This window comes from Fusarium mangiferae, assembly GCF_900044065.1.
Source record: "Fusarium mangiferae strain MRC7560 genome assembly, contig: FMAN_scaffold009, whole genome shotgun sequence".
NCBI classification, from domain to species: Eukaryota; Fungi; Ascomycota; class Sordariomycetes; order Hypocreales; family Nectriaceae; genus Fusarium; species Fusarium mangiferae.
Window position 1 is genome coordinate 370,984 of NW_024573929.1, and position 25,687 is coordinate 396,670.

A 25,687-nucleotide genomic window follows, 5' to 3' on the forward strand; every position below is an offset into this window, starting at 1 on the left:
TCCTCCATTGGACCGAGGCTCAGCAAGCAATCTCAGTCAATTCGGATGCCCATACAATAAGGAGAGTACTTAATCTTTATCATTTCCATGGCTCAGTTGCAATTGAACCATAATATAAGAAAAACAATTGATCTCGTGCCAGTTCAATGACGACACTGCATCTGCTGGTGTGTCAATATTTATGTCAACTCCAACGTTACCAGCCAATTCTGTTACGAACTCCAATCACCTCAGCCCTACAAGTTACACATGCGACTCATTCAGGCGTGATCGGCGTAGCTTGCCGCGGTCTGGCTTAGAAATGACACATTTCTCAATCTCAAATAGTGGATTTTAATGGTTATGTCGGTAATATCGGCAACGTAGGAAATGCCGGGAGCTAAGGGAATAACGGGTCCATCTTGACAGAGGCCGGTACTCATGACTCAGAGGGGGAAAAGAAGCGTTATTTGTATTCGCGGTGATCGAATGATATGACAATCACTGAGGCGCTCGACTGGCGGGTAGAGAGCGTAATGTATTGACGATGTGCTATTGAGCCTCCTACAAGTCTAATATCGACACTCGATGATTGCTATTCTAAGTAAAGTAAAAAACCCAAACCAGTCTATTGTACTTCTCTAAACAAATCCTTGTACCAAAAATAAAATAAAAAAGAGCCTAAGCTCGATTGTGTGTCTACTCCTGCTTCTTCTTGTTCTTGTTCTTGGGCATGCGAACAAGCCAGTACAGGAACAGAGCGGCGCCAATGTTGAAGACAATGTACACCATTCCGATACCAAAGTTTCTCCATCGGTCATCGTAGCTAGCGCTGAGAGCCTTGAGGAACGTGTTGGTGTCGCTGACGGAGCAGAAGTTGCAGTTAGATGTGGCGTCGGGGTTGAGGACGTAGCCACCAGCCTTGTCGGCAAACTTCTGGAGATATTCTCCGCAAGTTGAGCCGTTGAGGGGTTGCATGACTGTGTACTCGTTGGCAGCACAAGTGACTTTGGTGTTGGCCATACCAGTCGATAAAATCGCCGAGGCAAGATACGTAAACGGCGATACTCTATACATCCAGATCCAGAAGCCGGGCATGTTATTGGGCGAGGCCAAGATACCACAGAAGAACAGGCACATCATGAAGACGACGTTAGCAAGGTTACCGCCTGCCTCAGCAGTGTCGGTGATGGCGATGGCCATGTGGGCAAAGGTACACGTGAAGACGAGGAACTGCCAGATGAGAAGCCACATGAGAGCGCCTCTCTCGGCGGTCTGACCAGCTGCTTCGGCATTCTTCTGGAAGCCGACGGGGTAGTAGAGGCATACGAACAGGAAGACAGACATGAGACTGTTCCAAGGAATCTCGGCGAAGACTTGGGAGAGCATGAAGACCTTCCAGCTGTAGGTCTTGGAGGGGCGCTCGCGGACTTCGTAGAGGGAGCGTTGGGTGACGAAGTGAGGCATCTAGTAATGTTAGTGAGAGTTAGAGGGACGGGGGAGTGGTCAAGACTTGCCTGCATCTGAACCAATTGACCAAAGACTGTGAAGACCTGGAAGATGGCGAACATCTGATTCTGCAAGCCCTGGATTGACAGAGGAGCGTTGAGGAAGACAAGACCGATGAAGAGACCAACTTGGATACACAGAGTAGCCTTGGAGTAGATGTATGAAGGAGTGCGCCAGTACTGCTGGAAGACACGGAGACTAGCGATGCGAAGCTGCTCCCAGAAAGGCGCAGCAAATTCTCGGTACGACTCAGAGTTAGAGTCATGAGGTTCATTGTGAGCACTGCCCTCGGTCTTGAGACGCTGAAGCTCAGTCTGAACCTCCTGATACTCGGGACTCTGTCGCCAAGTCTGATGCCAATCGATCTCAGTGTGTGAACCGGGCGCAGCGCCAATGACCTCGAGCATCCACTCAGCAGGGTTGTCACCCTTGGGACAGGGATCAGAGCCGTTCTTGACAAAGTAGTTGGTCAAGGTCTCAGAGTTCTCGCCGATATCGCCAAAGTAGATGGTACGTCCGCCCTTGGCGAGGAACAGAAGACGGTCAAAGCGTTGGAAGAGCATCGCGGACGGTTGGTGGATGGTACAGAGGATAGACTGGCCTGCCTTGGAGAGCTTCTCAAGGAGGTCAAGAATGGCCCAGGATGTCTGCGAGTCAAGACCGGAAGTAGGTTCGTCGACGAAGAGGAGCAGGGGAGGCTTGGCCGCAAGCTCAACGCCGATGGTGAGACGCTTACGCTGTTCTACGTTGAGACCCTCGCCGAGGACACCGACGACAGCGTCGGCATACTCTTGCATATCGAGCAGCTTGATGACTTCGTCGACGTAGGCGATCTTCTCGGCGCGGGGGGTAGAGGCAGGCTGGCGGAGGAGGGCGGAGAAGGTAAGGGCTTCACGAACAGTGCTGGTCTCGAGATGAAGATCTTGCTGCTGCACGTAGCCGGTCTTTCGCTGGAACGATGAATCGCGGATCTTGCCGTCAACAAGCATTTCACCTGTGATGACGCCCATTGAGATACGATCGGCGAGGCAGTCGAGAAGAGTAGTCTTTCCGGCACCGGATACACCCATCAGAGCAGTTAACGTTCCTGGCTTGACCCATCCGTCAACATTGTCGAGAATTCGTCGTGGTTCGTTCTTGATCTTGATGTCGTAGCACACGTTGTTCCAGTGGAAGACGCTAGTGGATCCTTGAATATTGGCAACCTCGTTGTTGAACTTCTCAGCGGTGGGAACAGGGCCAGAGACAGCGGCCTCGGGATCGGATTTGTTCTTGGTGGAGGCGGGGAGGTGGCCGTGACGGAAGACGAGGACTTCACCCTTTGATTTCTTGGCGGAGATGTACTCGGTGGCGACGATGTAGACGACGTGGTTGAAGATGGTCATAGCGATGAGGATGCCGATATTGCGCCACTTGTGGGCGTGGTAGTACTTGTACTGAAGGTTGAGGTATCGATCGCCGTTGATGACGCTATCTCCAGGAATGCTGCCGACAGTTGAACAGGCTCGGTTGAGACCGCCGATGTCTTCATAGCCAGCGACTGAGTTGCTGGGGATGAAGGCAGTGCAGGTGAAGTTGCGACCGGAGAATTCGTTGACCATGAGGGACTCGAAGGCGTAGGCTACTGGGTCGAGGTAGTTGATCCATCGACACCAGCCGAGCATGTAGTCCGTTGGGATGACGAAGCCAGCAAAGATGACGAGAGCGAGGATCAGCAGCGAAGCGGGAACCATAGCCTGTGAGAGAGTACGAGAGAGGGAAGCACTAGAAATGTCAGTCGTGATCCATTCGGGGATTTGAAGGGGGACTTACATAGATCGGAAAATACCAGACATGGCGAGGACCATGATGAACGAAACAAGGAGGTAGAAAAAGAACGCCCCCGCCTCCCTGTTAAGATTCGTCATGAAGTAAAGAGTGACATTGAACAGAATACTATTACTGATCTTATACGGCATATCAACCAATATCGAGGAAAAGGCCTCAGCAGAAGGGTGGTAGAAGGCATAACGTGCGTGTTTCTCAACGATGGGTCGTTGGGAGTACTGCGTCAGAATCTCAAGGGCGGAAGCGAAAGCGTTCATCAGCACAGCAAGGAAGAGAACAGCGCCGCGCTTAAAGAAGTCGCTCGTCGTGGGCTGCATGTTGTAGAAGAGCGATGAGGCGATGAGCGCCGTGACAGTATTTGCCACGAGGGAGAAGATCGTGACCTCTGGTGAACCCTTGAGACGCTTGAAGCCACGCCACAGGCACAGTTGGACTTGCTGCGCGTAGGATAGCGTGAAGGGAGACTTGAGGCGTTGGCCTTTAGCTTGGGCTGACTTTTTGTTCTCGCGGAAAGCTTCGGCGCTGGAACCGTTGAGCGGGTAGAGACTCTTGTAGGTCTCGATCTCGGCGCGGATGATCTGATACTCGCGGGATTCCTTCCAGCGGGCGGCGAACTCATCGGGGGTGCGGGGGACCTTGTTCTCGAAGCCGGGTCGGATGACGCGCTCGGATGGTGCGGTCATGGACGTGAGGAAGTCAGGCGTTGTTTGACGATCGGGACATTCGAAGCCGAGATTGATGAAGTACTGCCTCGCTTCATCCGCAGGACCAAAGAAGATCTGGCGTCCTTCGTACAGAACGAGGGCCTTGTCGAAGAGATCGTATGCAGACTGGGGAGCCTGATAGATCGAAACAGCACACGTCTGGCCGAAGAGTTCAGATTGTAAGCGCAGGGTTTTGCAGAACTCAATCGCGTTGGCGGAATCTAAACCACGGGTCGAGTTATCCCAGCATTGGAAAGGTGCGTTGGAGAGTGTCGCCTCTGCGATGGTCACGCGCTTTCGTTCGCCTCCTGAAACACCGCGGATGTAGTTATCGCCAACCTGCGTGTTGATGGTATGGCTAATACCGTACATGGCCATGACGACATCGCGCATGTGGTCGCTGTACTGGTTGTGGTCGATGTTGGGCGGTAAGTTCTGAGGACATCTTGCGCGCGCGGCAAAGGTGAGTGTGTCGCCGACCGAGAGCATGGGGAAGTGCACGTCGACCTCAGCGGTGTAGATAGTCTCTCCCTTGTGATGCTTGTGCATTTCCTTGGCGGGCACACCGTTGTAGTTGAAGTATGTGCCCTCGTCGATGTAGATACCGTTTGTCTCGCCGGACAATGACTTGAGGAACGTAGAGCATCCTGAACCGGGGGGACCCAGAACAACGAGCATTTCTCCGGCGTTGACGACACCGTCGAAACCACGAAGGATATCAATGCGGCGCTTACCAGCTGTGGGGGAGAAGATGTTGCGCACCATGCCGGGGAGACTAAGCCAGACGTTACCAACGTCCTTTTGGTAATCCGTCTCAGCACCGTATCCAAAGACGTTCATGTCCTGGAAGCAAATACCGCTCTGTCGGAACCCAGAGCCATGCTCGCCCATCGACTTAGCCACGGCCTTCGCCCACGCTCTAGCGTTAAAGTTCTCGCTATGCGGGTTAAGGGGTGAATCCGCATCGGCTGCGTTGAAGAGATCTGCGTGGCTGCCGTTGAAGTGCGCTGATGTGTTGGTGTACTGCCGTGCTAGATCGCGCACAATGGAGTGCCGACGCACCATCTCCTCGCTCTGCTCCTGCTCGATTTCATCGTCGCTGGAGCTCGTCTTGTCGTCCTTGGGAGCAGGGGGCTTCTCGTTCGGAGTGGTGTCCATGTCGACGATGGTGTCGTGGCTGCTGTGCTCTGAGCGTGCCTCACCCGGAAGATGAGAAGCAGCCATACTAGCGAGACTGGGAAAAGTCTAGCCGTATAAGCTTATATCTATACCTTGTCAATGCCTGTAGTCTTGAGAAGTGAACTGTGAGGTTACATACAGTTTCTGGTTCGAATTAGGGGAATTATTAAAGTTTGTATAAAGGAAGGGATATAACAAAGATAAAACGTAGTATAGAATAAGAAAGGTGATACCGTAATGGGACTGTAGGTTCCTCGCAGGGTCTTAATACCATTGTGACGGGGGTGCACTCACGCCCGTCGCACCGAAGGGTGTTGTGGATCCGGGTCGAAGATACACGGATCCCGTCGACTCTCCGACCCCGATACCCACTCGGGTCCTGACAAGAGTCCGCTTCTACGAAAGCACCAGAATTGGCAGCGTCAAGCGTATGCAGCAAATACCCCAGTTCGTCCGCCTCGGACAGAATTTCGTTCCTAGACCGAGATACAAACCATTTTTGGGAATACCTTCATCTTTCTCTGCATTTCGATTCGAACGGCTAGTGGCATACCGCATAACACAATGGCACCCGAACAACAACGACCACCGAGAATTCTAGCCTGTGTGCTGTGTCAACAGCGCAAGAAGAAATGTGACCGAAAAAGTCCATGTTCTTTTTGCATCAAGGTAAGCTTATATGCACGATACGCGTATAAGATGAGGACTAATGATGGTAGGCGAAAATAGAGTGTATTCCGAGTACACCTGCTCCTAAGCGCACTCGTCGCAAACCTACCAAGGAGTTACTTGCAAGACTGGAGAGGTGTGAGGAGCTTTTGAAGAGATGTACTTGTGTGCAGAAGAGTTTGATGTACGATGCGCTGGCTACGGGGACGGGGAGCGAGTCGAGTAGTCCTGCTGATAGCAATTCGAGTCCGCCGCCTGAGAGCGAGAAGACGTCGGTTTCGAGTCCTGATGAGAGGCATCAGGCTGTGTATCATTAAATTGCTTCGGTACGGCGTTTTGGGGATTGGGTTGGGGAGTTCATGGCTTCATGGACGGTATACCTTTGCAACGGTATAAGTGAAACTGGAGGATGGCGTTAAGGAAAACATGTCATATTGGCATATAGCTTGAATCACTAATAATCTATCGCTCTCATTTCGAAATGAGTTTCGTAAGAATAATACGTGGTGTTGTGTCGTATGTCAACAGACCTCACTAAGAAAAGAGAGTTACACCAGACATGTCGTTGTGAAAAAGCTGGGGGATCAAGAGTCTTCGGTAAATTTCGAGCTCCACTCCTCTTGACAACTGGAGCCCCTAACCCAGAATCAGTTTAGTGAGCGTCACAGGGCTGGCGCTGCAATTGGTCAATCATTTGTTGATGCACCTCCCTGCCGGGCCCATCGAAGAACCCGTCGAGCCCCTAACCGATATGAAAGCCATGATACGACAATGCGTCACATTAATTCCACGAACTGATTCTATCTATTTCGAGAATCTGCATAGAAAACTCATTTTCTCAAGCTAAGACCCAGCAGCTTGGTTCTTTGCCACTCTAAATTATGATCTCACAGCTTAAGATTCAAGATTCGCGTCTGGCCCCACATCAGGTTATCGGAGTCCTACTCGGGCCCGTTACCCACTTTTCCCGGGTCCGATTGGTTTTTGCGGATGAGAAAAGATTAATAAAGCTGGATTTTTGCAAAAACGTGGCAATGCTGTGATTTAATCGCGCTCAGGGGAAATATTCGTCATTGTGAGAATGGAGAGATAACTTTAATTCCGAGACTGCCAATCGTAGCTACGATGTCGTACACCTTTTTTTGCAAGACGAATACGAAGCTGAGGGCGTTGTTGTTGACTCGATCGCTCCGCCTAGATTACGCACAGATTGATTAGCAATCTTTTGAAACTCCGCAAGGGATCTTCGTTGTGTATTTGAGGGAGATTGAGGCTGTGGTCTGATGTTGAAGTTCGAGGTAGGGGCGCAACGCAGGCATCACTATCAGCTGGGTAGCACAAGTTGGCTTGCCCAGCAACACTCTCAAAACAGATTTCAGGCAGTTTATCAACCACCCACACAATACCCTAATATCAGCTCATCATCTTCTCAGATTTGAGTATGTTCAAATCTGGTCATGTTTAAGGAGTAGAGACTAGAAACCTCGGCACTGCCGAGGTATCTACGCTCAAGCATCAGTTTCTTTATCATCTTCATATTCAAATAGTTCAGGGGCATGATTCAATCTACTATATCTCAATTTTGATAAGAGTAGGCTTACAAGATCGGTAATAAGCAAGCATCGATACAAAAAAGTAGAGATAGACAACCTCACGCCACGCTGAACTTGCGCAGTTTAGTGATCTAGAGTTCTCTAGTTACCGTGTGGCGTGACCTGGGCTAGTTCAGTCATATCATCGGAAAGTGACTCGCACAAAACAGTTGCAGCTAGTTCTCGATACATAAAGCTAGCCTAAACAATCATAACAGTGCATTGCATCTCAACTCTCTCCAAGTGGAGCCCACTGACCCTTCTCTACATCTTCTTGAATGCGCTTAGCATCTTCAGGAGAAGCTTCAGAAAAATGATTAATGTCATCCAACCATTTCTCTTCCTGCTTTGTACTAGGCCTACCAAAGGCAGCATTGCGGTAAGGATAGCGACCAAATCGCGCAATGATAGGCCAGTGAGCATCCAGGATCATGCACCACCAGTACGTCCAAGCTGCCATACTTATAGCCCCCTCGTCGTCTTTTGGTGGGCTCTTGACAACTTCTCTTATGAAAAGCAGATCATCTTTTAGTGTCTTATGCCTTGTCTCCCGATGCGGATCCTTTGTTCCCGTGTATCTTTCAACAGCTTGACGTAAGTCGTTTGATAACTCCAATCCAATCTCTTGACTCCCTAGGTCTTCGGCGTGAAGAAAAGGAGCTGCCCACATGACTTGCGTCGAGACCCAGAAGCTGAAGCTAGTGACGCCGACGTCGTCTTTCCATCTCTGCCATGAATGCGGACGTAGATGGTGAGGTAGTGCGTACCACTGTCCAGTAAGACGTCTTGCGAGAGGTCCAAAATATGCAACTTGCCAACGAGCTTCGATTCCAGTGAGGAGGATTCTCGATGCTTGATCAAGAAGTAACTGAAGTCCGAAGCATTGTTGCGGGAAATCTGGGGAAGACGGTTCTGGGAGAAGGGACATAAGGTCGAGTTCCATAGGAGTTGGGAGTATTCCGTTGTGGCTGAGGTGACTGAGTGCTATAAGTGCATCTCGAGCCTTGCTTTCTTGACATACTTTCTTGAAGTTTGCGCTGAAAGCGTCTGACTGGGCAATAGTAAAGTCAAGATCTTCAGTTTTGGAATAAGGAAGATAGGCATCCGCGAGCTTCATCAGCAGATCGGGAGTGATTAGTGATTTCAAAGAGCTGTGGCTTTCCATCCTGAGATGATCTTTCCTGGAGGATGTTTGGTGGTAACCTTGGGTGAGAACATACTGGTTCACCTTTTGATATGAAGCGGGGGCTTACATGTCGTGCTGGAAAAGGAAGGTCGCAATCAAAGTCAGCATTCAACCACATATTCGATGATACAAGAGCTGGCTTTAGATATGGCAAAAATGAAAATGCCACCTATCTGGTAAGGATTAAGACAAAAAAGAGATGCCTCGCTATTGCTCGCAATCGTTTTATAGGAACAGCCCGATGCGGGGGTCGAACCCGCAACCTTGAGATCGCGTACTCGTAAGAGTCTCACGCTCTACCGATTGAGCTAACCGGGCGTGGCTCTGATTGGTTAAGAGATACTGCTCGATTTTGGAACCAAGATCATTACGGCACAGTGTTGCGCCGTAACTTCAAGTGTTGGAGCAGTGTATTTGTATATCTACATAACTGTTATGATTTCACTGATTGGCAGATACTTCTCAGGGTCTCCGTGGGTACATTTTAAAACAGCTATTTCTCAAAGGGGATTATTGCCATCTTTAATAAGATATAGCTTTTAAGATTATTTCAGCACTAAAACAAGAGCAAGAGCCAAAGGCATTACTATATATATATATTAAGTGTCCATTATGTCTAAAGTTCAATTTAAATTTTAAATTAGCAAGTTGAATCTCTGGTCATGCCCATCTGAGCAGCAATTTGATGAGAAATATAGAACTGCCAAAATTAATATTGAATCAACACCACCTACCCTGCAGCATCATGCACCTCAAGTACGGATGGCCACCTCTCATCTCCATGTCTTCTATCCATGTTTCCGCTGGAGCCATTTAAGCCCACCTCACTGCAGGTCAGTCGATATCATTGATTGGTTGAGAAAGCGAATGAGTTCTTAGGTTCTCAGATCAGTTGTGCACGCCTCAAGCCACCTTTTGAAGTGCGGTTCGTTTCCGTTCAGTAGACCCTGACAAAATTGGTTAGCGTCAATCTTGTCGCATTCCCGAGCGAAATTTCCGTAGTGAGCCTCATTTGACATGCTCCGTAACCTTATCTCAAACTGCTGCCCGCGTTAAGCTGGTCATGCATTGTACCTACTGTTGAGAGCAGTTGGTCGCCTTCAACGTTGAATCTAGGCGCCACTGAGAAGATATTTTCATCAACACTTTGACATCCAAGTCAGGGAATCAATGCTAGATATTGGATTCAAAGTGTTCTTGTGCCCCTGGAAAGGGTTCCAAATAGAGAAGAATTATTTACTTCGGTGTATGTGCAGCTTGAGCTTATTCAAGATCTGTGAAATGTGATTCCACACGATCTGGAGCTAAAGGGTTTCCATTGGTGGCAAGCAAGATCAGATTACAGGGGCATGAATAAGGTTTCGATCAGGCATCAGAAAGCGGACGGCGGACGGCGAATCTGACAGGGGAATTTCAACAAGAGCCAGGTACTTGGAGCTCAAGCCTCAATGCTTCAGCACCAGATCATCTAATTGTCCTTGACAATTCTTTATACAAAATGACAATTTACTTACAAAATTGCTGCATTAATGAACATTACAACAGGTTTGTGCAAGATGATTGTGATGTTTCCCATAGCAACGAGTCTTGGCATACAGCATTTAGGCCAACGCGAGCTCATCTTGCCAAGACTGAGACAAAATGCTGACGCTGATCCGGGCCATTCGGATGCGAGGTGTGACCACCAAGAATGTTGAATACGGATGAGACTTAGTCCTGGCCTAGACTCGTGATTGAGTACAAGATGATCTAGATTATGAATCGGAAGAGGAGCATCCAGTCCGCCCTCGATGTTTTTCCCTGGAAAGACGTTGGCCTAGGACAACTCTTCGCGAGCTACCGAGAATCCCAGAGTCACAAACGCGCTCCAATGCAGCAGCAATCAATCTGCAGGCCAGGCATAAGTAGTCTCAACATGAGGACAAAAACATGTCTCAAGAGGTGATTTCACATTGCATCACATCATGGTCATACCCCCCGAATATGGACCCTTGTGTAACACAACCTCACGAAACCCTGATCAGCCATTGGTTATTTCCGGTCACTTATCACAATCTCCAACGCCACGGTCTCGATCCCTATTGAGATCAGCCACAGATCGACTAGACGGACGCGGCCAAATCTCCCCGCGACTAGCCAAACAAAAACGTCCGCCGGCGCGACAGTGGAGCTTTGACTCATCCTTGTGTAACCTCGTCTCAAAAAGTCACATACAAGCCTGGAATGTGCTGATGAATAGAGTTATGCACACTGGGCGGCCGCCAGACTTCAGCTACTTTCCCTTACATTTCGACTTCGTGTGTGAAGCTGAGAGTTGGTGAGTTTGGGGCTTTGGGCTAGCAGTTGACGTTTTAGATAAGCTTCTGTCAAAATCGTAGCTTGGTGGGCTAAGGAGCTGGCTTCCGTAGTGGAGTGTTGTTAGTGTAACGTCATGTGTCCAAGCTGTGTGAGACATCATATCCACCTGCCAGCATCTGGATCAATCTCAAGCCTCGACTTTGGCCGATCGGTCTGGAGGTATTGTTATAATGACTTGACCTGTAAGAGGTAAATGATTATTATACCTGGTTTGATGACCTATGATTATGCCCAGAGCCAACTTGCTATATCCGTCTATTCCATCGCCACTTACATAAGATCTGCACAGCATCTGCATAATCTTCAACGTTGGTGGAAGTCCTGGACGGGACCTTGCATACACGCCCAGGCACACAGGCACAAATCCCACTTCTCAGACTCCTCCAATTCTCACTGGGTGTTGTTTTCACTCCACAAGACAATGGCAGTTGGTCCTGTCTTCAACACCAGCATTCCAACCACAACACCCTGAACCAACAGGATTCTAAACCGGAGTGTCTCTTACACAATGCCTCTGCAGGAACGTGTTTGACAGGATGGAAAACGGCATCGATCCGCTGCGGGTGTGCCAGCCCTGGCATGAAGGCTTCCGCCTCAGCAACCCAAATTCAGCTGACAATGCTCTTTGTATACCCACGAGATTTTCTGCATCATTATTACATCCGAGTGCACAGTCTGAATGCGGATATGGAGGACTGATCAGTAGTTTTAAAATCTTCTGGGAGCTCTCACCCGCGATCTTGTCGCGCGTGTTGCTTCAGTATAGGTAGCTTACCTTGCGCGTATACCTTTCTTATCTCTCATTTACTTTTAATAAACCGCTTACAATGCGGTCTTTGTGTCAGGTGCTCAGGCACCTAATCTTCGCCAGCCTAACGCGTGCCCAGTTTGGGGTTCAGAATGATAGGTCAGTTCTCGGTATTAACAATGAGTTCTCAGGTGTTTGTTACACATATGTTTCGGTCTATCCAGTCCTTGCCGATCCCGATTATATCACCATCACAAAGCCCTACAGAGGCTCAGTAACAACGCAGTACACTGTCCCGCCGCAGGGCGATGAGCCTGGTATTGTTATTGTTGAACAGCCGGGTGGTTCGTCGGCGCCGGAGAATGTAGTCATCCCTGCGACGGATGATAGGTCTTATGTTATTATTATTAGACCACATTCAGGGCCGAATCCGATATCTGCGCCTATTACGCAGGTTGTTCCGCCGAGGAGTGGACAGCCAGGGCAGATTATTATTGAGACGCCAGAGACGCAGGTTGGTGATGCGACGCCAGGTGTGTTGCAGCCTCTTACGCTTGAGCCAAAGGAGTTGACTGGCTATGTGACGGTTCTTCGACCATTGACTGGAACATTGGCGTCGCTGCAACTTATCACGATTTCACCGACCGGGACAAACCGTGGATCGGTCATCATTAATGTCCCAACATCAGCGCTAAATGGGGGAAGCCTACAAGGCCTTACTCTCGAACCCGCACAGGATGGCGATTATGTCACTGTGATTGAACCAGCGGGTTCAGCCTTTAGCGGAACTGTCCCAATTCGATTGACAGTACCACCAAGCAACGGAAATCCTGGTACTGTCATCATCCAAACTCCTGTACCAGGAACTCTGATGCCATTGGCCCTTGAGCCTTTGACCCCTAACACGTTGGGTGCTTTGGGACTCGCTGGTCAAACCATCACTCTTCAACCTGCCGATGCTACCGGCTATGTGACCATCATCGAACCAGCCGAAGGAAGCGTCACACCGACAGCTCCTATCCGAACTACCATCCCACCGACTGGTACCAAGCCCGGGACTGTACTCATACAGACACCACCGGGTTGGAATGATGGGGGAGACGGTGCAGCTTCTAAAGCGACACGAACTCGACCGCAAGGCTCGGTATCATATACAACTATTACCCGTGGTGTACCCATGGGGATGGGTGGTTCTGACGGCGGGTCAAATGGAGGATCAGGGTCTGGTGATGGTTCTGGCGATGTCCAGGGCGTACCAGGTCAAGGCGGCGACGATGAATCAGGGCCGCGACAGACCCTCACCATTCCTCCTGAGGGTGGCAACCCCGGTACCGTCATTGTACTGACACCTGAAAACCCGAATAATCCACAGACTGGTAACAACGGTGGCGGCGATAATGGTGCCCAGGCCACGGGAGGATCTAGCGGTGGAGGTCAAGGTAATTCAGGTAGTGGCTCAGGCTCATCGGGCAGCGGAAATGGCCAGAGTGGAAGTGGAGGGAACTCCAACAACGGAGAATCCGGAGGTGGCTCCAACAGCGGCAGTGGTAGCTCATCTGGACAAGGAGGCAGCTCCAGCAACGGGGATTCCACTGGTGGCGACGATGACCCTTTAAAAGGCGGCGTTCAAGGCTCCGGCTCCGGATCGGGAGACGGCGATGGTGACGGTGCTTCAGGCAGTGGAGGATCTTCAGGCTCAAATAACGGCAATGGGTCTGGAAATGGCGGGTCATCAAACTCCAGTGGAAGCACTGGCTCGGGAGGTACCCAAGGCGGCGCTCAAGGTGGTTCCGACAGTGAGGGTGGCTCCGGAGGCAGTGGTACAAGATCTGCTGGCTCTTCTTCGAGCACCAAGGGCGCTTCTAGTGGTGGTTCTGGGGGTGGAGATGGACCAGGGTCGGGAGATACTGAGTCTGAAGGCGGAGGCTCAGAGGGCGGTTCAGATTCTGGCAATGGAAGCTCTGGTGGGAGTGGATCGACTTCTGGCGGTAAAGGCTCCAGCGGGGATGGAGATAGTGACTCTGGATCAGGAGGAAATAATGCTGGAGGAGCAAATGGTGGTTCGGGTCAGTCATCTTCATCGCGCAGGGGAAGTACTTCTGGCCGCTCAAGCACTCGATCACCAATCGTTAGGACATCGCCTTCGACCTATGTTGTCACATCCAGCAGCACTGTCTTCACCATAACCGCTAATATTGTCGAGACTCTCACTGCCGAACCTCAGAGGACTCGTCGATCAACCAGCAGCGGCCGTCTCACAGGTGGAGTCGAAGGGATAGGCGGAAGTGGAATTGCAGCTACTGATAGAACGACATTCAGACGCCCTTCAAATAGCCGGTCTACGGGATCTGCGGTCGACACAGCTGGCGGAGCTGACTCTGGAGTTGAGTCTGATTCCACACAAACTACACGGGCTCCTGGAAATCCTTCAAGTACCAGACAAGCTGGTGCTTCTTCAAGTTCAGGTTACACCGGTACTGTCGACACGCGTGTTCGTCCTGGAGGTAGTGGTCTGAGCTCTACGCGCAGCAGGACTTCAACTTCAGGACAAGCTTCTCGATCTTCGAATAGGGAGACTACTATTGTCGATAGTGGTCCTGTCATAACAAATGACCCTGGCTCTGATGCAGAGGAAGCTACGTCATCTGTCGGAAACGCCGCCCAGAGCTCATCTACCCGGTCGGCCCAGAGTTCAGGTGCCTCTCAATCATCTAGTGCGCAAAGGCCTGTTGCAGCGAGTTCCTCGTCGGATACTCGTTTCACTGCGAGACCTGCTGTCATATCGACTAGCGCTGGTAATGCTGAGGCTGGAGGGACATCACAGGCTTCGCAGAGAAGTAGCAGGGCTACTAGCTCGGTATCGGGCTTCGTCGAAGGTGAACCTGGATCAACAGCGGGAGTAAACAGCAGTGGTCCTTCTTCGGAAGATGATGAGGCGACATCACGAGCTTCGAGCAGCTCCCAGTCTACTCGGTCTGGTAGTGCTGGATCTTCTTCAGCTTCAGCGAGATCTAGTGCTTCAACTACCTCACGCGAGGGTTCATCTGTATCAGATGCAGCTCGAGGATCCAGCGCGGGTACATCAACAGCATCGCAGGGCGCAGGGCAGAGCTCAAGCACCTCCAGAACAAGCGAGGAGATCAATATTGAGACTATAATTGGTACACAGAGCGTCCCGGAGTCAGAGCGCGTGGAACAGCCTGGCGATACGTCGACTCGTTCAGCGACAAGCAGTGATGCCAGATTCACAGGCCAGCCAGCTGCAGGAGTTGGGGGCTCAACCACTGCTGAGTCAAACTCAGGAACCTCATCTATTGATGTTGATGAGGACGTGACGACATCTAGTGGAGAGTCGCTCGCTGGAGGACCTGCTGCTGGTGCTACGTCTGGAAGTTCGGGCGAGAGCTCTGTGAGCGACGACTCTGATGCTGAGACTTCCTCCGCTTCTAGAGATCCTGGCTCTAGAACGGCATCTGATGATGCTTGGGAGACTAGAGATGCTACTGGTACTGCTCAACCTGAAGATGGCGAGACAAGCTTGATCTCGCCTCAAGTGCCAGGGTCCACTGATCCATTGCCAGAATCTGAATCCAACAGTCGGTCGCTCACTGGCGGAGTAGAAGGTATACCTGACATGAGTGACTCATCGTTTGAGTCGCCAGAGCTGCCACTGCCGACTGCGGTATCAACCGGTCCCCTTCCCGACTCTAATCTTCTGTCTACAGCAACTGATGATGAGTCTTCGGGAGCATCTCCTGGATTTGAAGTTCCCACTGGTTCACAAGCTGCGCCTTCTGATGATGACCTTGACCCTGGCTCAGGAGTTACCGCTACAGATGGGCCTACAGGTAGTGATGCCTCGGAGCCTGATGCTTCTTCCGACTCCTCGAGAGATGAAGAGACTGAGACAAGATCCTCAGATCCGGATGAGACTGGCACTGGGGCTTCTACACAGCCATCACTGAGTGCCTCGCTAAGTGATGGCGATGGTGAAGGCGCCAGAACCACAGATGAAGCAGGCGTCGAGCCATCTGATACAGATGCCAACGTGGAAAGCGAGACATCTGGCCCTGATGCTACTTCTGATGGTTCTCGATCTGAAGCTGGTCCCAGCACTGATGAAGATGGACAGACCATCACCGACGGATCTGGAGGAAACCCCACAGCTGTCATCCCAACAGATAGCAGCCTAACTACTGAAGCTCCTGGCGGCGCAATAGCAACCATCACCGTCTTCAGAGCAGGCCGTGGCCCAGCCCGAACAACCCTCTACGTCCCTCCCCAAGCATCCAACGATCCATGGACTGTCGTCATCGAGACACCAGTTTCAGAGACTCAATCTGAAGCTGCAACTGCTCGTGGAGACGACGATATTCTTGCTACCACATCTGCTATAGGTGGTAACACCAATGTTACGATCTTCAGAGCTGGATCTAGCCCAGCGAGAAGGACTATTTATGTTCCTCCTAGGTTTGCGAATGAGCCTGGTACCATCGTTATTGAGACACCAACTGGGACTGCTATCGCGAGTGCGACTGAGACTGGGATTGATACACCTAGTGTTCGACCCAACATCACGGTCTACAGCTCTGGTACTGCTTCCAGCAGAATTACCATCTACGTGCCTCCTACTGCTTCAGATGGAGATGGGTATATCATCATTGAGACCCCTGCCTCTGAAGTTGAACCCGATGCCACTGAAAGCGCTGAGGATGGCAGTGGTCCTACGGCTGGGACGCCCGCTGGTATCGCCAATGTCACAGTCTACAGTTCCGGTACTGCGTCAGAAAGACGAACCCTCTATATTCCGCCCACTGCCCCTGGCGAGGCTGGTACAATCATCATCGAGACTCCAGTCTCCGAACCTGATCCAGAAGAGAGCAGGGGTACTGACGGCGGCAGCCAGACTACTGGTCTTGAACCTGGTGTCAGACCCAATGTGACTGTCTACAGTTCAGGCACTGCCTCCGGGAGGATTACTCTGTACATCCCGCCTACAGTATCTGGTGAAGCCGGAACCATTGTCATTCAGACACCAATCTCCGACCAAGATTCTGATACTATAACTGGAGGTCCCGGAGATGAGAGTGGGAATACTGCCACTTCTGATGGCAGAACTGCTGTGACTATCTATACCGAAGCAACTGGGTCTACTGGAAACACTAGATACATCTCGCCAACCGTTTCTGGAGAGCTGGGCACTTATATCATTGAGACTGTTGCCTCGGAAGCTGGCGAAGAGACTGCTTCGGATGAATCAGCTCGGGCCACAGGCTCTGAAGCCTCCATCACACCAGTTCCCACCGACGAGGGCTCGCCTGGAAACAACTTAAATGTTACTCTCTACCGAGCTGGAGAAGGTTCAGAGAGGAGCACCATCTTCATCCCACCAGAGACTACTGGTGATCCATGGACGATTGTGATCGAGACACCAATCTCACAGACTGAATTGGTAGAGACAGGAACAGTTCCAGGGTTCCAAACAACAATCTCCGCTATCACCGGAAGTGCCAACCTGACTATCTTCAGAGCAGGTGTTGCGTCTACACGAAACACAATCTACGTAGCGCCCAAGACATCCGGAGGCCCAGGAACTGTCATCATCGAGACACCTGTTCCGAGAACCCAGACTGGTAGCCTTACAGTCAATCCTGAAGCACAACCAACTGTTGGTGCTGGATCAAATACTACGATCTTTGTTCCAGGTACCGGTCCTGGACGAACGACTTACTACGTTCCGCCGGCAGATCCTAATGACCCTGGCACTGTTTATGTTGAGACTCCTGTGTCGGATGAGGAGACCGAGGGGCCCACAGAGGGGCCGTCAGCTACTGGAGATAGTGAAGGTACTGTCGTAGCTGCAACAACAGTCACTATCTTTAGCGGTGGGCCTGGATCCGTCACGCGCACAGTCTATGTCCCACCTACTGCCTCAGGAGAAGCGGGCACGCTCTACATCGAGACGCCGACTGGATCGGCCACTGGTGAAGAGCCTATCTCAGCGACAAGAACCGTCACCGTCTACACTGGTGTCCCGGGCTCAGTTACAAGGACAGTCTATGTGCCTCCTACAGCGATTGGTGAGCCAGGTACTTTATTCATCGAGACACCTGTCGATGGCACCCAGGCTACAGTCACAGAAGATGAGAATGCTATATCTGCCGCAACGACTGTCACCATCTTTAGTGGTGGACCAGGATCCGTTACGAGAAGTGTGTATGTTCCTCCAACTGCTTCAGGAGAGGCAGGCACTATGTACATTGAGACTCCCACAGATGGAGCCGAAGCTACTGCAGGTAGTGACGGGGATGTCATATCTGCCGCGACTACTGTCACCATCTACAGTGGAGGTCCCGCGGCAGTTACAAGAACTACTTACATCCCACCGGCGGCTTCTGGCGAGGCTGGAACTCTTGTGATTGTTACTCCTACAGCCGGGTCAGATGCCAAAACAGCTAGTGATGGCGATGATGGTTCTGAGACTGGGTCTATCACTGGTGCGGGGGAAATTACAGCCGGAACAACTGTCACTATCTTCAGTGGCGGTTCAGGCTCTGAAACACGAACTATCTACATCCCTCCCACCGTCTCGGGTGAAGCTGGTACACTCATCGTGGAGACACCCACGTCTGGTCCAGGCGGTGATGACTCCAGTATTACAGGTACAGGACTCAGTGGCCCAACTGCAATTGTCACCCCTGAAGGCCCAGGCAACGTTACTATCTATAGCGGCGGACCTGCTTCCTCAACAACCACTCGTTTCATCCCTCCTACTGCATCCGGGGAGCCTGGTACTATAGTCATTGAGACACCAACAGCTGGACCTCAAGCTACAGGCATTGGAAATGTTACTATCATCACAGGTGGTCCTGCTACAGTCACCCAGACTCGGTATATCCCTGCTACGGTGACTGATGAGCCCGGGACTATCGTCATCGAAACACCGACTTCTCAGGTTGATGAGGACGGAGGTGCAGGAAACACTACTATCTATAGTGCTGTGTCTGCTACTGGTACTCGCACTATCTACATTCCACCCACGGTATCTGGCGAGCCTGGAACCGTTATCATCGAGACTCCTGCTGTGAGAGCAGTGACTGTTTACACAGATGGTCCTGCATCAACTACTCGAACGCTCACTATTCCCGGTACAGCCTCAGGCGATCCTGATACAATTCTCATCGAGATTCCCACTTCAGGTCCAGACTCTGGCCCTGCTAATGTCACCGTTTACACCGGAGTCTCTGCCACTGTCGCTACTACTCGTTTCATTCCTGGTACAGCTTCAGATGAACCTGGAACGTTCATTGTTGAAACACCACTTGGCAGTCCAACTTATGTGACAGTCTACAGTGGTGGACCAGGTACAGCTGTTACAACGATCTACTTGACACCAAGTGAATCTGGTGATTTTACCACTATGATCATTCAGACTCCAACCCAAGGGTCCGAGGAGTCTGCTACAGGTGATAGTGAAGTTCGCGAGACTGGAACCATTACAGAAGCTTCAGGCACATCAGCGACTCGTCGTGGGAACGTCACCATTTACACCCAAGCGCCTGGAACAGCTGGCGGAACATTCTACTTCCCACCTGATGACCCAGAAGAGTCGGGTACTATCATCATTGAGACTTTGCCTGGCGACACTGAAGAAACTGGTGCTGAATCTACTGAAGGTCCAGTCGCCCCAACTGCTGGTGGCCGGGTCAATACTACGATCTTCAGTGGCGGTCCAGTAACTGCACCTAGAACATTATACATATCGGCGACAATTTCTGGGGAGCCAGACACCGTGCTTATAGAGACACCAACCACAAGCCCAGAAACAGAGGCTTCAGAGTCAGCGACAGGCCAGCGATACACAACCATCTTTGGTGGAGGGTCTGGAACGGCCACGAGGACTATCACCATTCCTGCTACTGTATCTGGTGAGCTGGATACTATTCTGATCGAAACACCCACTGGTGGAGTTCCCGAAGTCACAATCACTAGAGGCGGACCCGTCTCAGTCGCTACCACTATTACTATTCCCGGTGCGCCTGACGAACCTGACACTGTTCTCGTTGAAACTCCAACTGAATCCGACGATGCTGAGCCATCAGAGAGTGCTAATAGCCCTGGCGAAGTGACTTCCACTCGCGGCGGACCAGTTACAGCTGCCACGACGATCACAATACCTGGTCAATCAGGCCAGCCAGACACTGTGATTATTGAAACGCCGACTCGTGCGGCTGATGTCACGATCACCAGAGGAGGGCCAGTTTCAGTCGCCACGACTGTGACAATCCCTGGAGCACCTGGTGAACCTGATACAGTGCTTGTGGAAATACCAATTGAGTCTGCAGACATATCTGTGACTGGAAGGGGTGCGGGCGAAATAACTTCTACTCGGGGCGGACCAGTCACGGCCACAACTACGATCACCATCCCGGGTATATCAGGGCAGCCAGATACTGTTATCGTTGAAACACCCACAACATCCTCTGATGGTGAGGAATCTACAGCTACTGCAGACGGTCCAGTTCAAGTAACATCTACCCGAGGAGGAGCAGTAACAGCTGCAACTACTCTCACTATTCCCGGCGAGTCAGGCCAGCCAGACACCGTTATTGTTGAAACGCCTACAAGATCTTCAGGTGGTGAAACAATAGGCACTGCAGGCAGCCCAGGAGAGGTGACTTCAACAAGAGGAGGACCTGTAACTGCGGCGACTACCATCACCATCCCTGGAGGACAGGGTGAGCCGGACACTGTCATCGTCGAGACCCCAACGAGGTCAAATGAGCCTGCTGTAACTGGCGGTGTTCAAGCAATCACTTCGACAAGAGGTGGACCTGTGACAGCAGCAACTACTATAACCATTCCTGGCGAGTCGGGCCAGCCTGACACGGTTATCGTTGAGACACCTCAATCTTCTGATGAAGATGGACCATCTGCAACTGAAGATATTCAAGATGAAGTTACCATCACTCGAGGCGCCCCTGTGACTGCTGCCACTACCGTTACTATTCCTGGAGTATCTGGTGGTCCGGATACAGTTTTCATTGAGACACCAACAACGTCGAATGAACCTTCAGTTACTGGCGGAGTACAAGCGATTACTTCTACTCGAGGTGGATCTGTGACAGCTGCGACAGCTATTACAATCCCCGGGGAATCAGGTCAACCAGATACCGTTATTATTGAAACACCTCTATCTTCTGGCGAGATTGTGCCGTCTGCAACTGAGGGTCAAGATCCGGTCACTATCACTCGCGGTGGACCTGTAACTGCTGCCACGACAGTGACTATTCCTGGAGTGTCTGGTGGTCCAGACACTGTGTTTGTTGAAACACCCACTCAATCTTCTGAAGAGCCTAGAGTAACTGCTGTTCAGCAAGTCACAATTACTCAGGGCGGTCCAGTAACAGCTCCCATTACAGTTACCGTCCCTGGAGTATCCGGCGGTCCTGATACTGTTTACATCGAGGTACCTACAGAGTCTGTTAGAACTGGAACTGTCCAAGAGGTTACAATTACGCGGGGTGGCCCTGTAACAGCTGCCACAACGGTCACTATTCCTGGCGGAGCGGGAGAGCCAGATACTGTTTATATCGAAACGCCTACCGAGCCTGCTGGCGGGGGTAGTGAAATTCCAGTAACCGGAGCCGTTCAGGAAGTTACTATTACGAGGGGCGGCCCAGTCACAGCGGCAACCACAATCACAATATCTGGTGTTTCTGGAGAACCAAACACGGTCTATATTGAGACACCAACGGAATCCGTAGCTAGAGGTACAGAACCGCCAGTGACTGGAGCTGTTCAAGAAGTTACTATCACGCGTGGAGGTCCCGTCACAGCAGCAACAACTATTACTATTCCCGGAGCTTCTGGCGAGCCAGATACTGTTCTTGTTGAAGTTCCGATTGAGTCTGCTGAACGATCCTCGGAAACTGGCTCTTTACGTGAGGTCACTATTACAAGAGGTGGTCCTGGGACAGCTGAAATAACTCTCACAATCCCCGGCGAATCTGGTGGACCTGACACTGTACTGATTGAGACTCCAACTGGCTCTTCTGGCGGTGATGGTGAGCCTTCTACAACTAGTTCTGTTCGAGAAGTTACTATCACACGTGGAGGACCAGTTACAGCTGCGACAACACTTACGATTCTTGGTGAGTCCGGAGGGCCAGATACTGTATTGGTCGAGGTCCCGACGAGTTCATCTAATGAAGCCGGTTCTACCCAAAGGGAAGTCACAATTACTCGTGGTGGCTCTGTTACAGCTGCTACAACTCTCACTATACCCGGAGCTTCGGGCCAGCCAGATACTGTTGTCATCGAAACCCCAACTGAGTCTAGCAGTGAGGCATCAGAAACAGATGCTAGACAAGGAGAAGTTACAATTACCCGAGGTAGCCCTGTCACAGCTGCAACCACAATCACCTTGACCGGTGTATCAGGCGGACCAGATACCGTTATCGTCGAAACTCCGACCGAGTCTTCAACTGAGCCCTCGCAAACTAATAACCGTCAAGAGGTCACCATTACCCAAGGTGGCCCTGTCACAGCCGCGACAACGATCACTGTTCCAGGCTTATCAGGAGAACCAGACACTGTCATCATCGAGACGCCTACTGGTGCTTTTGAGACTCCAAACAATGCACTCGCCAACGTCACTGTCTACAGTGGCGTTCCTGTCTCGGTTACCCGTACCATTTATTTCCCACCCGCGGCATCTAGCGAGGCTGGCACTATTGTTATCGAAACACCAGATGGTTCTAGTCCCACGGAAACTGCCCGTGGACCTGGAAATGTCACTATATACACTGGTGTCGCTGGCACAGCTACAAGAACCGTCTTCATACCTGCTACAGCTTCAGGAGAGCCAGACACAGTACTCATTGAAACGCCAACAGGTTCTTCTGGTGGTGAGAGGACGACAGGAAGTGTCGTCGCAACAGCGACAGGACCTCTCGCTACCTCTGAGGGCAGGCTCAATACTACAATCTTCAGTGGTGGATCTGGTTCTTCAACTAGGACGGTCTACTACCCACCAGCTTCTGATGGCCCCGATGGCCCTGGAACCGTTGTTATCGAGACACCAACCTCTGGTTCTGGAGAGGAAGATCTTGAGGAAACAAGAAGTGCCATTTCTACCGGAGGCCCGGCTAATATCACACGTATTGTTGGAGGTCCTGCTTCGGTCACCACCACTATCTACATCCCACCAACTGCTTCTGGTGAGCCGGGTGTTGTGATCATTGAGACGCCAACATCAGGCCCCGAGGGTGAGACAACGACTAGTGATAGTGCGGAAATCACAGCTTTCCCAGTGGGCAGACAAAACGTCACTCTGTACAGCGGTGGTCCAGGTTCGGTTGTAACGACAATCTACTACCCGCCTGCGTCAAGCGATCCTGACGAGCCTGGTACGGTGGTGATTCAGACCCCAACAGCTGGCCCTGAAGAAGAGATATCATCGACTTCTGCAAGTGAAGCTGTTGCACCAATCCAGAACATTACTCGCATCGTGGGAGGTCCCGCATCTGTCACAACAACAATCTACATCCCTCCTACAGCATCGGGTGAGCCTGGAGTTGTCATTATTGAGACGCCTATAGCCAGTCCTGGAGAGAAAGAAACATCACCAGCGTCTATCACCGCAACCTCCAGCGACGAGGCAGCAACTGGTATTCCCTATATCACTCGCTACGTCGGGGGTCCAGCTTCCATCACGACAACATATACAATACCCCCTGTCTCGTCTGGAGACCCAGGAACAGTGGTCATCCTAACCCCTTCTGCCAGCCCTAGCGAGAGCGAGGCTTTCGCTTCAGAAACTGAGATTCCAAACGTCACTAGATACATCGGTGGCCCAGCTTCAGTCACTACGACCTACACCATTCCTCCAGCCTCGCCTGGAGAGCCAGGTACTGTTGTTATTCAAACCCCAACCGCCAGTCCTGAAGAAAGTGCTACGTCTTCCCCTTCAGCTGAAGCGCCAACCGAAATCCCAAATGTCACTCGGTATGTTGGCGGGCCAGCGTCAGTTACTACAACCTATACCCTCCCTCCGGCTTCTTCTGGAGAGCCGGGTACGGTGGTCATTCAGACTCCCTCAGCTAGCCCCGCTGCGGAAACTACTTCTAACGAGCCTGTCACAAGTGTTGAGTCTCCAAGCGCAATTCAGAACGTCACTCGCTTCGTCGGAGGTCCAGCATCAGTTACTACAACAATCTACATTCCCCCTGCTGCATCTGGTGAACCCGGCACTGTACTCATCCAAACTCCAAGCTCTGCTCCAGAGGAGACTTCATCCTCATCAGCCGCAAGCACAGCACGACCACCATTAGTTGCACAGAACACAACCATCTTCGGCGGCGGAGCAGGCTCAACCACAAGAACCATCTATATCCCCCCTGCCTCAGAAGGCGAGCCAGGAACAGTCCTCATCGAGACCCCGACTGCTAGCCCTTCAGCTTCAACCACTCCCATCACTAGCGCACCAGCAGGCATTCCAACAACTTCCACTCCAGTCGTCGCTGGTACCAATGTCACTATCTTCAGAGCTGCTCCTCCCACGGCTACAGCTGAACGAACGCTGTATGATCCACCAACTGCGGCTGGGGAGCCTGGTACTGTTATTATCGAGACAATGGTTGTGTCTTCGACTTCTGGCTCGGCTGCGCCGTTGAGTATGGAAGGTCCTGCTGTCACGACTTTGAGTGGTAGTTCAACAAGTTCTTCTGCTATCGCTTCACCCTCATCTACGTCAAGTAGCGCGGCGGCAGCAGCGAGCTCATCGAGCAGTGCTGCTGCAGCAGCGGCGGCTTCGAGTTCATCCTCTGTTGCAGCAGCTGCCGGTTCCTCGAGTAGCGCAGCAGCCGCCGCGGCAACTTCATCAAGCAGTGCTGCAGCTGCAGTTGCCTCAAGCTCGTCCAGTGCTGCTGTCGCCGCTGCATCATCAACGTCAAGTGCAGCTCCAGCACCAGTCACCACAAGCTCAACCAGTGCTGCACCCCCAGTAATCACCACCTCCAGCAGCGCAGCTGTCCCTGTAGTCGCCACCTCTTCCAGCAGTACCTCCAGCACGAGCATGATGCCCCAGCTCGCATTTGGCCCAACATTCGACTGCGATGGCTTCGGCTACACCGTCCAAAGTCTTCTCGCCAACACTCTCACACGCGTCAATCTCGTCACCGGTCAACGAACAGATATCAGAACAGGCATTGGTCCTGGCGGTCCTATCAACGGTATCGGCTTCAACAGGCTCGACAACTACATCTATGGGTTTTACCAACAACCTTTGGTCAACGCCGTTCTTTGTGGCCTGTTAGGATGCAAGCGATCAGGACTTATTCGCATAGCTAAGGATGGTCGATGGGAGATCCTTGATCTTGTGATCGGTACCAATGCTATCAGTATGGGTGATGTTGATGACCAAGGAAGGTTCTGGGTATCCGAAGGCGGGGGCAGATGGTGGTGCATTGATTTGAGACCGACTAGTAGCACTTTCGGCCAGCTTCTGAGCTCTGGCACGTCAGCTACAAATCTCCTCTCTGGAGTGGGAGATTGGGCGTATGTCCCCGGCGGAGGCAACTATCTCTACGCCACACAAGCATCAGTCATCGAGAGTGGCCTCCTCAGAACAAACATCGTTCGATGGTCGTTGACCACGCAAAAGTGGGAGCGCTTCCAAACCTACCCCAACCTCGTCCTCACAACTCTCAACCTCGTCTGGGGTGCCGTCATGGCAGCACCGGATGGAACACTCTTCGCCCAGGAGACAGTATTGGGTCAAACGTGGAAATTCACACTTGGGTCCGCGGCAAATCCTACACCTATACCAGGTGGTGCTATTCTGAACTTGCTAGGATCGGATGGAGCCAGGTGCGCGGGTACTTTAGTTTCATGATTCGAAAGATGACGGAAGCGGCAAGATTGTAACAACGCC

The 25,687-nt window shown here is 51.5% G+C and overlaps 4 protein-coding genes and 1 non-coding gene across 5 annotated transcripts; 2 read left to right on the forward strand and 3 right to left on the reverse strand.

Annotated features, from left to right (window-relative positions):
* Window positions 1–678: 678 nt before the first annotated feature.
* On the reverse strand, window positions 679–5,243 carry FMAN_12221 (putative ABC1 transport protein; the record flags this gene model as incomplete). Its single annotated transcript, XM_041834734.1, has 3 exons — window positions 679–1,446; window positions 1,509–3,252; window positions 3,301–5,243. The coding sequence occupies 3 exons, from the start codon at window positions 5,241–5,243 to the stop codon at window positions 679–681; spliced, it is 4,455 nt and encodes a 1,484-aa protein (XP_041684967.1).
* A 519-nt stretch (window positions 5,244–5,762) lies between these two features.
* FMAN_12222 (uncharacterized protein) lies at window positions 5,763–6,184 on the forward strand (the record flags this gene model as incomplete). The annotated part of the gene is made up of 2 exons (XM_041834735.1): window positions 5,763–5,867; window positions 5,918–6,184. 2 exons carry the CDS (start codon window positions 5,763–5,765, stop codon window positions 6,182–6,184), a joined length of 372 nt encoding a protein of 123 aa, XP_041684968.1.
* Window positions 6,185–7,688: 1,504 nt separating this feature from the next.
* Window positions 7,689–8,624, reverse strand: FMAN_12223 (uncharacterized protein; the record flags this gene model as incomplete). Its single annotated transcript, XM_041834736.1, has 1 exon — window positions 7,689–8,624. The coding sequence occupies one exon, from the start codon at window positions 8,622–8,624 to the stop codon at window positions 7,689–7,691; it is 936 nt and encodes a 311-aa protein (XP_041684969.1).
* Window positions 8,625–8,880: 256 nt separating this feature from the next.
* Window positions 8,881–8,963, reverse strand: tRNA. The gene is given in 2 exon segments: window positions 8,881–8,916; window positions 8,927–8,963. It is a non-coding gene; the product is annotated as a tRNA-Lys (tRNA).
* A 2,867-nt stretch (window positions 8,964–11,830) lies between these two features.
* On the forward strand, window positions 11,831–25,648 carry FMAN_12224 (uncharacterized protein; the record flags this gene model as incomplete). Its single annotated transcript, XM_041834737.1, has 2 exons — window positions 11,831–17,153; window positions 17,208–25,648. 2 exons carry the CDS (start codon window positions 11,831–11,833, stop codon window positions 25,646–25,648), a joined length of 13,764 nt encoding a protein of 4,587 aa, XP_041684970.1.
* Window positions 25,649–25,687: the final 39 nt, after the last annotated feature.